The sequence below is a fragment of the Aspergillus fijiensis genome (genome assembly GCF_003184825.1).
Source record: "Aspergillus fijiensis CBS 313.89 unplaced genomic scaffold BO72scaffold_21, whole genome shotgun sequence".
Lineage (NCBI taxonomy): Eukaryota > Fungi > Ascomycota > Eurotiomycetes > Eurotiales > Aspergillaceae > Aspergillus > Aspergillus fijiensis.
In genome coordinates this window covers 112871-125160 of record NW_024468997.1, presented here as the reverse complement: position 1 = coordinate 125160, position 12290 = coordinate 112871, and the positions used below count along the sequence as shown (strand labels likewise).

The following is a 12290-nucleotide window of genomic DNA, read 5'->3' as shown; positions in this document are numbered from 1 at the left end:
CCAGACTCTAGGTCATGTGATTAATGGAAGAATAATGCCCGAGAAAGCTTTTTGTGAAGCAATTGGAACGCAGAGTGTTCATTCATCGGAGTACAAGCCTTCTAGGAGTCTTGGATTAATGATGGGTGAACCCGGATAAGTCAAGGTTTTTCGTTGGACAGAGACACTTCTCGGGTTCTCAATAAGTTAGTGCAGTATGAATAACGAAGCAAACATCACAATAAACATTGATTCCGCCTGGCACTTCCGGCCTGGAGAATCGGAGAGTAAGTGAACGGCTCACTTACCGGGATCATTGCTTTCTAGCGCGCTTCGACACAGTCTTCCATGCTGCTCGCTCGCGGGCCTCCCCACCAGGATAGCAAACTTATCAGCCCATCAGGAGAACACCGCAAGCGGGGGGTGAGGACAGATCATGGAGGACTGAAAAGGGAGTGAAAGCAATTCTTTGTGTCATGACGATGACATGAGCGAAGTAAATCTGCCTGTTGAGTCGGTGGAATATACCGGTTTTCTCTATCCTTGTTTGCTGGGCTAGATCAGGTCGGCTGAAGAATGCCTGCCCATGAGCTCGAATAAACTCAATAATGAACTTTGTAACCTAGATCCTTGACGCTGAAAGGTTTTTTCCTCCCCTTTCTTTCCTTTTGTCCAAACTGACCTTCGTCTCCGGAATGAGAAAATTTCACCAACGAGGTGTGCCCCGCGGGGTGGAGGCCACCGTCATTGGGCCGCAATGGGAAAGTTCCTGGTCATCGTTCGGGACTTTTGGGCAGCCAACAGGACGGGATTTTCTCGGAGGGGCCAGGTAGGTACAAACAGTATGAGATTGAAGACCTGTGACGGGCGACAAGAGTCATCCAGAGAGGGTCACGAGGAGATTGAGTAAAGATTGATGAAAACGATGATGGAAGAGAAGTGTAGAGTAAGTTACCTAGAGTAGAGTAGTATAGATGTTGGGAGAAACTCCGGGTGGTCCGTGGATGGAATGGATGGAATCCGCTCAGACCCAGGGGTTCTTCCCGTCGAGATGGAGCCGGGTGGGGATCCTCGCAAACCAGCAAACCATCGCTTCTTATTTCCACCCTCCCCATTCTCCCATCCTTCCACCGCCGCCCTAGCCACGCCCTCCACCGCGATTACGGATCGATGGTACCGTACTCAGGTTCAACCTTACCTTTACTCTTAGATTCTGAGATATCTCAATCTCACCTGTCCGCCTAAGACACTAGTGGTTGGGTAACTTCAGCCCACCGGACCGACTGAGACAGAACACCGGAACGATTGACGATCTTACTTCTTCGTTGCCTGCGAGACATGTCCGGGTCACGAGGCACTGTTGTTCATTCCCACGATCATGAGGTTACACCAAGGCGACATGGCAATCAGAACTGGCCGTTACTTCAGCGTGAGAGGCATAGCGGTATAGCGTATTCTCGTGGTATCATGCATAGCCACTATCTTTCAGGAGCCTATCAGCGCGTGCTGCAAGCAATCTATTTGGTGGTGAGCTGCTATACATAAAGATCTCGAATTGATTTGCACTCAAGAGATATTCTTTGCTTCAACGCTACGATATGCCGATCCGCACGTGTGATGTGCTCTCCATTGAGGAGAACGATTGGCACATCCGGTGATGAGCATTTCTGCAATGGCTCTAAAGCGAAAATGAGGTTATCGCGAATCTGCAAGGGATGGAATGATCGGATGAGATTCTCAGGATGGTTGAGGCTCCCCCAAACAAGCCCATTGATGTCACTGATCCATGTGTGGTGTGCCGTGCGTGGGGAGCCGTGCCCCAGGATAAAATGCCACGCACTGAGGGTCTGAAACCGCACGGACAAGCGCCTGGGGTATCGCGGATATCTAGTGTTAATTACCAGCCGTTCCATGGAAAGCATGGATGCAGTATACTCCGGTTATCAAAGTCACCCCTGAAGCTCATTGCGACCGATCTAATGACCCTTCATCATCGTGCCGCAACTCGCCTGTGATGGGTATCCTGATACGCCAATGGAGGAATTCCGATTTCACCTTGCAGCTGCAGGCCTCTTGTTCCCTGTCGGTCGGAAGTCGCAGTGCGGAATATGCCATGATCGCAACATGACTACGAAATTAAATTCCATTCTACCATGCCTGTGACGTATGCAAGACAGAAGACATATCGCGGATAGAGATGACAGCTTTTTCCTCAACATGCTCGACGACCTGTCAATGAGGAATCTGCGATTGATGGTTATGAAGGATACAATAGCTCATTGAGTCATGCTGATCGAGTCATCTCGACCAGTATGATCGAGGTGACCGGAGTAGGGTTTTTCTCCTTTCTCGTCCTCGTCTGCTGTAGTTATCTCCCATCAGTCTGTCAGTCACCAGTAACCAAATGCATAATTAAAAAAAAATGTTAGCGGCCGATCAGGCAGCGGCCAGCAGCCACTCAAGGGAGAACCCCCACCTCCTCCTCTTGTTTTCTTCTTCGATTTGCTCTGTCTCCATACCTTTCCATCCGGATTGGAGAGGACCATCCAGGAGATGAGAGGCAAATTTGATGGGGGGCCAAAAGGCAGTGGTTGCGTGGGTAAATGGGAAGATTTGAGTAAGTACTGTACTATCCTCATCTGCCGCATATACTTTGTAGTTTCAAGAGGCCGCGGGTGAAAAAATAGCCTCTGGACAGGGATGTGTTCGGATGTGAGATGGAACCACTTTCCGTTTCTTTATCTTGATCGAATTTATATTCCGTCCTCGCTCGGGTTGCGATGACTGATTCCTTCCGGGTTCAACTCTTGCTCGTGCTGACTTTGGGGTTGAAATCGTCGGTATGCTCATTATAAATCCACAAGACGACGGGTGAGATAGTCACTGGAAGAAGCAATTCACAGTAGATCGAAAGAAAAAGAAAAGAAAAAGAAAAACATAAATGATATAAATAAAATAAAAGAAGTAACAGATGCAAATAGAGCGGCAGCGGGCTCAGCCGTGTGTGTCCATACTGTGTGTAATCATTCAGGTATACATTCAGTCGGTACCAGGGCTTTTCCCTCAATCTTTTCATTTTTTCCTTTTTTCCCCCTCCCCCATTTTCTTTTATATGGTAATTGTAGATGGAAAATCATGTAAGAGAAAAAAGAAAAAGGCAAGGAAAAGAACTGACTCAACCTACTCTTCATTTCCAGTACACTGATGAATGAATGCAATTAAAAACCAAGGCGACGCACAGCACAGTTTTCCAACCCATCCAATCCTCCGTACCTTACCTCCAACTACGTTACCTACTCTACCTATTTCCATACCTCTTTCCTCCCTCCCGATCCTCTCTTGCTGCTACTGCTACCAACTAACTCAACCAGTGGCAGTTCATCAAGTCAGTCAATCAGTCCCGGATCTCCTATCGCAATCCCTCCTTCTCTCAGCTTCTCCCCCTCCTCCTCATTGTTTTCCCGTCTCCTGCTTTCCCCTCTTTGATTTTCCTAACTTCTACTTCAGTACTACGATAATCTCTTATCGTCTGGTGTGGAAGATTCCCACCTGTTCTTCCCTTACTCCACTTAGTCTTTTGTTTTCCCTCTCTCTCCCCACCTTTTTTTTTTTCCCTGCGCATTCCTGCTTTTGCTCCTAGTCTACCTAGTACTTACTCGCTTCCCCTCCTTCTGTCATCCCTCCCCCCCCCCCTCGGACCTTCAAACCTAGAGAGTCAAATTCTACTGGAAAGTCCCTTTGACCCTCTGCATCTTCTTTCCCCCCTTTCTTCCCTCTGCTTTTTCCCATCGCCTTGGTGACTGTCATCAATCATCGCGTCCCAAGGCCGACGACCACGAGTGCTTAGCCAGACGCACCAGTCATCAAAGCCGTCGGTTACACGCTTCTGCTGGGTGCATTGAAGGACTGCAGCCCCGTCGGTTGTTTGGTTAATCGATCATTCTATTCTAACTCCCCTCCACTCACCGGCTGCCAACCGTTCACTGCAGCTTTCTTTTCCGGTTGACCCACGCTGGGCTTGTCCACTACGGGTTATCTATTGAGTCTAGTCTCACTCTTACTGACTGTCCGCCGCCCGACTCGTCGTCTCTTCATCACCAGTCCTCCACCACCACTTTCCACAGTCCACTTCGTCGCCTGCCCCCCCCTTCCACCTCGAACCAACCCCGTTCTTCCTTTCCTCTTTTCGATGGAGACATTGCAGACTGTGGACGACGACTATTCTTTGTGCCCACCAACGACTCATCGTTGACACTCAACGATCTAGACGCTCTGTCTTTCGGACTATTGTCTGGCCCGTCTGCATCTCCCGGTTGTTTTCTTGAGGCGACTGCCGCCAAGTGGATTTGCAGCCCTCACTCCGAACTAAGAGGGAAGAGGGAGAAACAAATCACTAACCGCGCCTAAAGAAAAAAAATCAGAGGGCCAAAAAAAAAAAAACGCTAAAAAAAATCTCCCAGGCACTGATTGAGTCATATTCGGATGAGCAGCAGTTGGTGGCTGCTGTAGGCCACCAAGCAAGCATCTGAAAGCCTGTTGGAGCACCACGTTTCAGGTCATCCACCTTCGTGCCTTTCCCACCCCCCCCCAAAATCAAGCCAGACCCCTCTTCCCTTTTCCCCTCTTAGGGTTGGGCCTTAGGCCGCCTTCCAGAAGTCATGTCTAGCAAAGTCCCCCACGCCGCCTTCTGTGAGGAATATGACGAAGACACCCATGTTATCCGCCCCGAAACCCGTCAAGTCGCCAACCTCACTACCAAGCGCCATAAACAGGCCGTGAGATCGCCTGCAGAGCCCCTGGTCGACGTTGCAAGTGACTCCGGGTATTCCAGTCGTACCGCCGCCACCGTCAACAGCACCCAATCTGGGCCGTCGGGCCGGAAGAGTCCTGTCCCTCATAAGCCAGACACCACCCTCAAACGAGTTGACCTCGAACGCGTCCGATCCAAAGGCCACAAAGAACGTCCTTCCAAGGACAGAATTGCTCGTCCACCACGTGAGGACAAAATGCAGGTCGGGAGTTTTCCCACTGTGGGCCACCCGCACCCTCATGCCCATGATCAGCGTTCCCCGTCCAGGTCCCGCCGACGTGATACTGCTCAGTTCAGGCATTATCCGGGGCAGTGTTATGATTGCGATCAGGGGCTGTACCATTCTGCCTCCACACCTCTAGAAGCGAGACCGATGGATTATCCGTATTTCATGCCGCCGCCGCCTCCTCCAGGTCATGAATATCCTCCTCCGGCACCGCAAAACTCTCGATACCCTCCTTCTGTGATTCAGGACGTCAACGTCACCCGCAGTAGCCGTCCTCATGCTCGCGGAAGCTCGTCCGTTTATCATCCCAACAACCGGCCGGCGAGCTTTCATGGTACCATGCCTGGAATGAACCAGATGATGTACCCTCCGGGTTCCATGGGTCGCTACGACCACGGTCCACCGCTGTCTTCTTCGGCGTATGCCAACGCTCCGCCGTATGCCGCCTCTCATTACCCGCAGCAGTCTCCCTACTACGGCGTGTCCGATTATGCAGCCCCTCCTGACAGCCGACAAGAACGATCGGCTTCGAGGTCTCGAGACCACGGTCGGGGCCGCCGATCGTCGGCTTACGCGCCCGCTATGGACTACGATGAAGCAAGCTTTGATGAAGATGAAGATGATGACGACGTGGTGGACATTCCTCCTCCGCCTCCTCCTGCTCCAGGCCGACAGACACGGCCTCGGATGTCCGCTCATTCCTCTCATGATCGCGATGAAGATTACTACCGTATGCCGCCTCCACCCACGAAGCACAAGGCGGCTCCGCACATCATCCAGAAACGGCCCGACCCGCCTCGCAAGTCCGTGACTGCTCCATTGATTCCTTCCGACCGTCGCTCCTCTCGATCTCTAGACCTATCGGAATTGGGCGACGCCTTGCCTGAATACGGGTATCGGCAGTCTTCTCGCGAGACCATGATACCCGAACGCAGCCGAAGTAACCGCGACAGCCGTCGCTCTAACGCTTACCACGAGTCTGCGCGACCGGCACGAATTGCTGTCGAGAATTCTCGTCGGCGCCGGCCCGCAGTATACAACTACGGCGATGATGATGACGAAGACGAGGATGATGAAATCGTCGAGAAGCAACGAGAGGCGGAGGAGTACCAAGCCTCCCGGTCGGGCAAGCCATCGGCGCCTGTTCCCCTGACCGAAGACGCTTTATACAAGGCCAAGACTTCTCAACGCGCTGAAAGTGACAGCGGCAGCCAGAAGAGTCGCTCGAACAGCAGCCGTGGCAGTGACGCCCGGACTCAAACTGGAAGCAACAGCGGTCTCAAACCGGAGGAGGACAACAATATTATCATGACGATGAACGGTGTGACTATGAGCTTTAGCCAAGGATCCGTTGGGGGCAAGAGGCTAATGCTTCGGACCGGGGACAATGGTGCAGTGGAGCTGAACATCGAAGGCAAGCACCGACCGAAGAAATACCTCACTGGAGGCTCTGACTATACCGGAAGTGTTTCTCGAAGAGCATTGGAAGACCCGCGCCGAGCCATGAGTGACCGGAAATCGGACCGGGCTAGTCGACGCTCGAGTCGGTCCACCTACAGCGGTCAATACTAGATAAGAGGCTTGAATCGAAGTCTCATGATGCGATCCATGCTGGTTATACAATCTCCGGTTTATGCATTACTTTTGCGATCTTACAAAAGTTATGGTTTAGATCTCTGTCTTTGACAACGCACATCGGTTCTTCAAAAAGTTCTTGTTTTTTTTTTGTGGTGGGCTGAACAATTGGCAATGAGCCTTTGGTTCTGCTCGGATGGTATTGAAGGGATCACCACAAACAAAGGAAAAAATGTATGGATGTCTGATATCGACATTGGGCGGTGATGCTTTTGGTTCTCTTTGGTTTGGTTTGGTTTGGCCTCGGTGTTCAAAAAGAGGAGGGGCGGGTTTGACGGCTCTGACCGATCACGTCCATCATGGCGACATGATTGTACGATTCTTGACGACCTGCACGAATTTCGATGTCTTATGTTTATGTTCATGCCTGGCTCAGCTCTAGCTGATGCGATACTCCTCGCTCATGTCTATGCCTATGCTCATGCTTATGTTTCATGTCTCATGCCTGATGCTCGTCTTTCTAATGTGGTGATGTGCGTGAGGGGCGTTTGTGTAAAATTCTTCTTCGGACTCGTTTCTATTTTGTGGCATTTTGTTAGGGCAGCGTGGAAGGAACGAGTACGAATGAGAGCAGAGGAGAGGAGCGAGGTATATACCCCGGCGATTGCTGCTTTACTTTGGACGATTTCAACTTGATGCATCATCTATGTTGTTTCCTATCTTCTTCCTATATATCCCCGCGTCATGTTTAACATATTCCCCTTCAGTTATTACTGCGTAGCGTTTAACACTGATTATGTACCTTGTTCTATCTATTGATTTTTGAAACTTGTCTTGCCAGTCATTGTTGAGTTATGGGTTAAGACGAACTACGGCCTGGATATCCTTGATGTTTGATAAAATACCCTGATCATATTTCAACATCATGCGTGTTCGCTACATGGAGCTCAATACTCGACCGAATGTCTCTATAATGACTTTGTACCTTTGAGGGAGGCGCTCTATTCATAACAAATGATTTACTCGAAGAAAGTCTGTGCATACCTCTTTCCATTTGTTTCCTTGCTTTGGGTTTGAGACCTCGTCACTATCGCGCCTGCCCGTCTTGTCGTCAATGCGGGACACAGAACTACCTACTAGCTTTCAGGTTGCTCATCGAGGATGCCTACTTTACACGACGTGTATGCCTATCTTGCTGAATTCTTACATTCCCCCGGCCCAACTCACAGTCTGACTATCGCTGGCCTGATCCAGACTCCATTTTCTGTGCCACTGCCTTCTCTCGTTGCACAGCGCATCCACAAAGAAAAAGATGGAGCCCAGCAAGGTCGAGGCGATCAGCTCTTTCTCCAGTGACGCCCTCAGCTCCCCCCGAACGATGCGTAGTGGTGCGCCCACGCCGCCGCCGTCGTCCTCCGTGCCCCTCCCGGTACCCTCATGGGACGAACCGGAGGTCCTCCTATACGCATCGCACATCCCGACCACCCACGAAATGGACATCGACAGCCGTCCACCTGAGCCCGACGTGACCCCGCATCGCGGATGCCAGCAGCCAGTAGCAGCAGCAGCAGCCATCAGTCCCAGCGATCCCGCCGGACCGATCGACAAACGGACGTTCTCAACCTTGGCTACTGCTGCTGGTAGTAGTCGCAGCAACAGCGGTAGCGGTGGCGGCGTTAGAAGCAGCAGCATGCGGCAGGAAGTCCGGCTGAGCTGCGCGCAGGTCGAGCAGATCCATGCCACCAAGGATGTGTCGATGGCGCAGGAGACTGAGATCGCGGGCCTGCGGACCACCCTCCGAGAGATCCACGCTGAAATGCGACGGGAGCGGCTCGAGGCAGAGAGGAAGGTGAGGGAGCACATGATCTCGGGGTGGATGACGACTGATGTTGGTGCGGATGGCGATGCCCGGGTTGCTTATGATAATCATCGTGATGATGCTTGGACGCCGGTATTAATGGAGGTGGATTTGCTCCTTGCAGAGCTGGAGGCGGAGTACGGACGTGTCGATGGGGCGTTGACGGAGCGGGAGAACCAGCTGGTTCAGTCGACGGAGGACTTTGCGGGCCTGCTGGATCAGCTGCGCGGGTCATTTCCCAAAGGCATTTTCACGGAGGAGAACTGTGAGAGGGCCGCTTTGGGGAATGTCGGAGCTGAGGAGCTTCTGGGTCGCAACGAGTATGCTTTGAAGGCGTTCTCCCAGTCTGCGGCCGCACAGAGGCTGCGAGAGCTGCGGGGTCAGTTGGTCGAACTTGACGGGCAATTGGTCTCGATCGTGAAGCTCCAAAATATTGAAAATCCCTTGGTCTCAGACAAAGGGCTTGATAGCGATGCAATGGACTGTCTGCGAACCTACGATGAAAGACGGATGAATCTGTTTCATGAGTACTGGGCCAGACTGTCGGATCTTGAGACCCTCACGGAAGGGCATGGCGATACGCTGCAGCTGTCCTCTCATGAGCTCAAACAGAGCAGCATCTTCGAGCCGGTGCTGATACCGAGCTCGCCGTCGAAAGTCTTCGTCAACCAGTGGCTTCTGTTCCAGCTGAGGACGTCGTCCTTGGAAGAGGCGCGCATCCGCTCGCTCCCGGAGTGGGAGACACTGCGTGGCCAAGGGTGGACCAACGCCGGCATCAGCCGCCTGGCGCTCACGCTCTGGTTCTCGGATGATACCGTCCTGCCGTACAGAGATTCCAAGACCCCGAGTCAGTCCTTCAACTTGAGCGAGATCCCCAGCATTGACTTCGAGGTCAGTCCGAGGAAGAGACGAGCCAGATCCGCCAGCTTGCAGGGCCCGGAAACTCAACGGGAATTTACGCAGTCTCCGGTCAAGTTTGGTCGTTACGATACCACTTAGAATAAGATTCCCTCCTTTCAGGTTATTGTTTTTCCTCGGTGCAGACTGAGTTTGGATTCGTATCCCTTATTCGCTGTGGGCGGGACGACTTTGGATCCTTGCATGCGGAATTCTTTTGTAGCGTTTGTATGATATCGATGCTTTGGCCTGATCCGCTTGCAGTCTCGTTACTTTGTTTATTGGTTTAGACGATAGCTTGGGAATCGAGACGATGTCTTCATAGTTTGCCTGTTGGTCGTTGATAACGGTGATTGTCGCTGTCGCTGTCAAGGTGGAGCAGCATGGTGCGCAGTCTGTGTCGAATCCAATCCATTATTCAATGTGACTATTTGGTATCCAGCACAGGTAGTATTGAGCTCGGCTTGAGCCGTGTTGACCATATTCACGCTGTTATTAGTGTATAGATGGAGAGGGCTGATATGATAAGAGTGGATCGAAGGCAAGTGGAGACCCGCTAAAAATACTGCCTCGGAAAATCTCACCGCCCGACAGAATTTCCCAGCCCGCCGCCCTCCACGAAAACTCTCCCCCCAGTTCATATCGTCGCTTTCCTCAAAACACTCCCCCTTTCGAGAAGACACGCACGATCTTTTGTCTTTCCAGTGCTGTCTGTCACAATGAAACGCAAGTTGGACGCCAACGACGTGCCCTCCCCGGAGGGCGCCGAGACCATCGCTGAGACCCAGACCCAGACCCCCGAGGTCAAAGACGCCGACTTCGAAACCCTCAATCTGGATCCGCGATTGCGCCAAGCCCTGATCAAAGAGAAGTTCACCAAGCCGACGCTGGTCCAGGCCAAGGCTATCCCTCTGGCGCTTGCCGGAAAAGACATTCTTGGTGAGTTTTACTTCAATTTCTCATTATCGTATTCAATCAAGCTGACCATGAACCAGCCCGGGCAAAGACCGGCTCCGGCAAGACCGCTGCCTACGTCCTCCCTATCCTCCAGACTATCCTTCAGAAGAAAGCTGTGAGTTTCATTTTCCGGTCCTTCCCAGCCTGTAGACTTGAAACTGATGGTCGGAATTACCTGAATGTTTAGGCCGACCCCTCCCTGAGAGCGACGACGGGGCTGATCCTCGTGCCCACGCGCGAGCTGGCGGAGCAAGTGCAGAATGTGGTGACGACGTTCGCCGCCTTCTGCGGTAAGGAGATCCGGTCGGTGAACCTGACGCAGAAGGTGTCGGACGCGGTGCAGCGCACGCTGCTGGCCGACTACCCGGACCTGGTGGTGTCGACGCCGGCGCGCGTGATTGCCAACCTCGGCAACTCGGCGTTGTCGCTGGAGCACCTGGCGCACCTGGTGATCGACGAGGCGGACCTGGTGCTGTCGTACGGGTACGACGAGGACATCAACGTGCTGGCCAAGGCGATTCCGCGCGGGGTGCAGACCTTCCTCATGAGTGCGACGCTGACCTCGGAAGTGGACACGCTCAAGGGTCTGTTCTGTCGGAATCCGGTGGTATTGAAGCTGGAGGATAAGGAAGAGCAGGGGGCGGGCGTTAGCCAGTTTGTTGTCAGGTTAGTTTGTTTTTGTGAAGGGGGGAGGATACACCGTTTGCTAATGTTCATGTCGGTCTAGATGCGCCGAGGACGAGAAGTTCCTCCTCACCTACGTCATCTTCAAGCTGCAGCTGATCAAGGGCAAGGTGATCATCTTTGTCGGGGATGTCGACCGCTGCTACCGCGTCAAGCTGTTCCTCGAACAATTCGGCATCAAGAGCTGTGTACTCAACTCCGAGCTGCCCGTCAACTCGCGGATCCACGTCGTCCAGGAATTCAACAAGGGCGTTTACGACATCATCATCGCGGCCGACGACCAGGAGGTTCTCGGCGCGAAGAAATTCAAGAAGACGAAAGACACGACCGCCGACGCGGTCGAAGAAGACGAGGAAGGACTCGTCGGCTCCAGCGACGACGAAGAGGACGTCGAAGACACCACCACCACCACCAAAAAAACCAAGAAACCCACCACCCCCGAAACCAACAGCAAACGCCGCAAACTCTCCACCAAGGACAAGGACTACGGCATCTCGCGCGGCATCGACTTCCAGAACGTGGCGTGCGTCCTCAACTTCGACCTCCCCACGACCGCCAAGTCCTACACGCACCGCATCGGCCGCACCGGCCGCGCCGGCAAGACAGGGATGGCGCTCTCCTTCGTCGTGCCCGCCGACCAGTACGGCCGCCACAAGCCGACCTCCTTCCCGACGGCCAAGCACGACGAGACGGTCGTCGCGCGCATCGTCAAGCGCCAGGCCAAGCTCGGCCACGAGGTCAAACCCTACCACTTCGAGATGGCCCAGGTCGACGCCTTCCGGTACCGCATGACCGACGCCCTGCGCGCCATCACCCGCCTCGCCGTCCAGGAGGCCCGCGCCCGCGAGATCCGCCAGGAGCTGATCAAGTCCGACAAGCTCAAGCGCCACTTCGAGGAGAACCCGGACGAGCTGCGCCAGCTCCGCCACGACGGCGAGCTCCGCGCCGCCCGCATCCAGCCCCATCTGAAGCATATCCCCGAGTATCTGATGCCCGCCAAGGGACGGAAGGGCATCTCGTCCGAGACGGTCGGGTATGTGGGCTTCCGGAAGGTCGGCGGCGAGAACCGCATCCGCAAGGCCCGCGAGAAGAATCGCGGCAAGGGGAAAGGCGGCAGGAAGCCTGGTGGTGGTGGGCGGAAGGTCGATCCGTTGAAGACGTTTAATCGCGGGAGGAAGTAATTTTATTTTTTACTGGAGGGTGGTTGGCATTTATGTTTGGATGGAGAGGGTCGGCACTGTACTGTACATAACTTGGGATTTGGTTCATAGAAAGAAAAAGTTTCGCGTGAGATGCATTGATTA

At 53.2% G+C, this 12290-nt stretch overlaps 3 protein-coding genes across 3 annotated transcripts; all 3 read left to right on the top strand.

The window, feature by feature from the left end:
* Positions 1-4637: 4637 nt before the first annotated feature.
* On the top strand, positions 4638-6587 carry BO72DRAFT_377209 (uncharacterized protein; the record flags this gene model as incomplete). Its single annotated transcript, XM_040941250.1, has 1 exon — positions 4638-6587. The coding sequence occupies one exon, from the start codon at positions 4638-4640 to the stop codon at positions 6585-6587; it is 1950 nt and encodes a 649-aa protein (XP_040801609.1).
* A 1315-nt stretch (positions 6588-7902) lies between these two features.
* Positions 7903-9447, top strand: BO72DRAFT_458507 (uncharacterized protein; the record flags this gene model as incomplete). Its single annotated transcript, XM_040946377.1, has 1 exon — positions 7903-9447. One exon carries the CDS (start codon positions 7903-7905, stop codon positions 9445-9447), a length of 1545 nt encoding a protein of 514 aa, XP_040801608.1.
* A 524-nt stretch (positions 9448-9971) lies between these two features.
* dbp9 (ATP-dependent DNA/RNA helicase) lies at positions 9972-12278 on the top strand. The gene is made up of 4 exons (XM_040943023.1): positions 9972-10284; positions 10341-10417; positions 10490-10968; positions 11030-12278. Exons 1-4 carry the CDS (start codon positions 10065-10067, stop codon positions 12165-12167), a joined length of 1914 nt encoding a protein of 637 aa, XP_040801607.1. The 5' UTR covers positions 9972-10064; the 3' UTR covers positions 12168-12278.
* The last annotated feature ends 12 nt before the right edge of the window (positions 12279-12290 follow it).

Excerpts from the sequence above, each read along its gene's own strand:
- dbp9 (XM_040943023.1), top strand. The coding sequence starts at position 10,065 with ATGAAACGCAAGTTGGACGCCAACGACGTGCCCTCCCCGGAGGGCGCC. Across the intron at positions 10,418-10,489 it reads CTATCCTTCAGAAGAAAGCT|GCCGACCCCTCCCTGAGAGC; the intron begins GTGAGTTTCATT and ends CTGAATGTTTAG. Across the intron at positions 10,969-11,029 it reads GTTAGCCAGTTTGTTGTCAG|ATGCGCCGAGGACGAGAAGT; the intron begins GTTAGTTTGTTT and ends ATGTCGGTCTAG.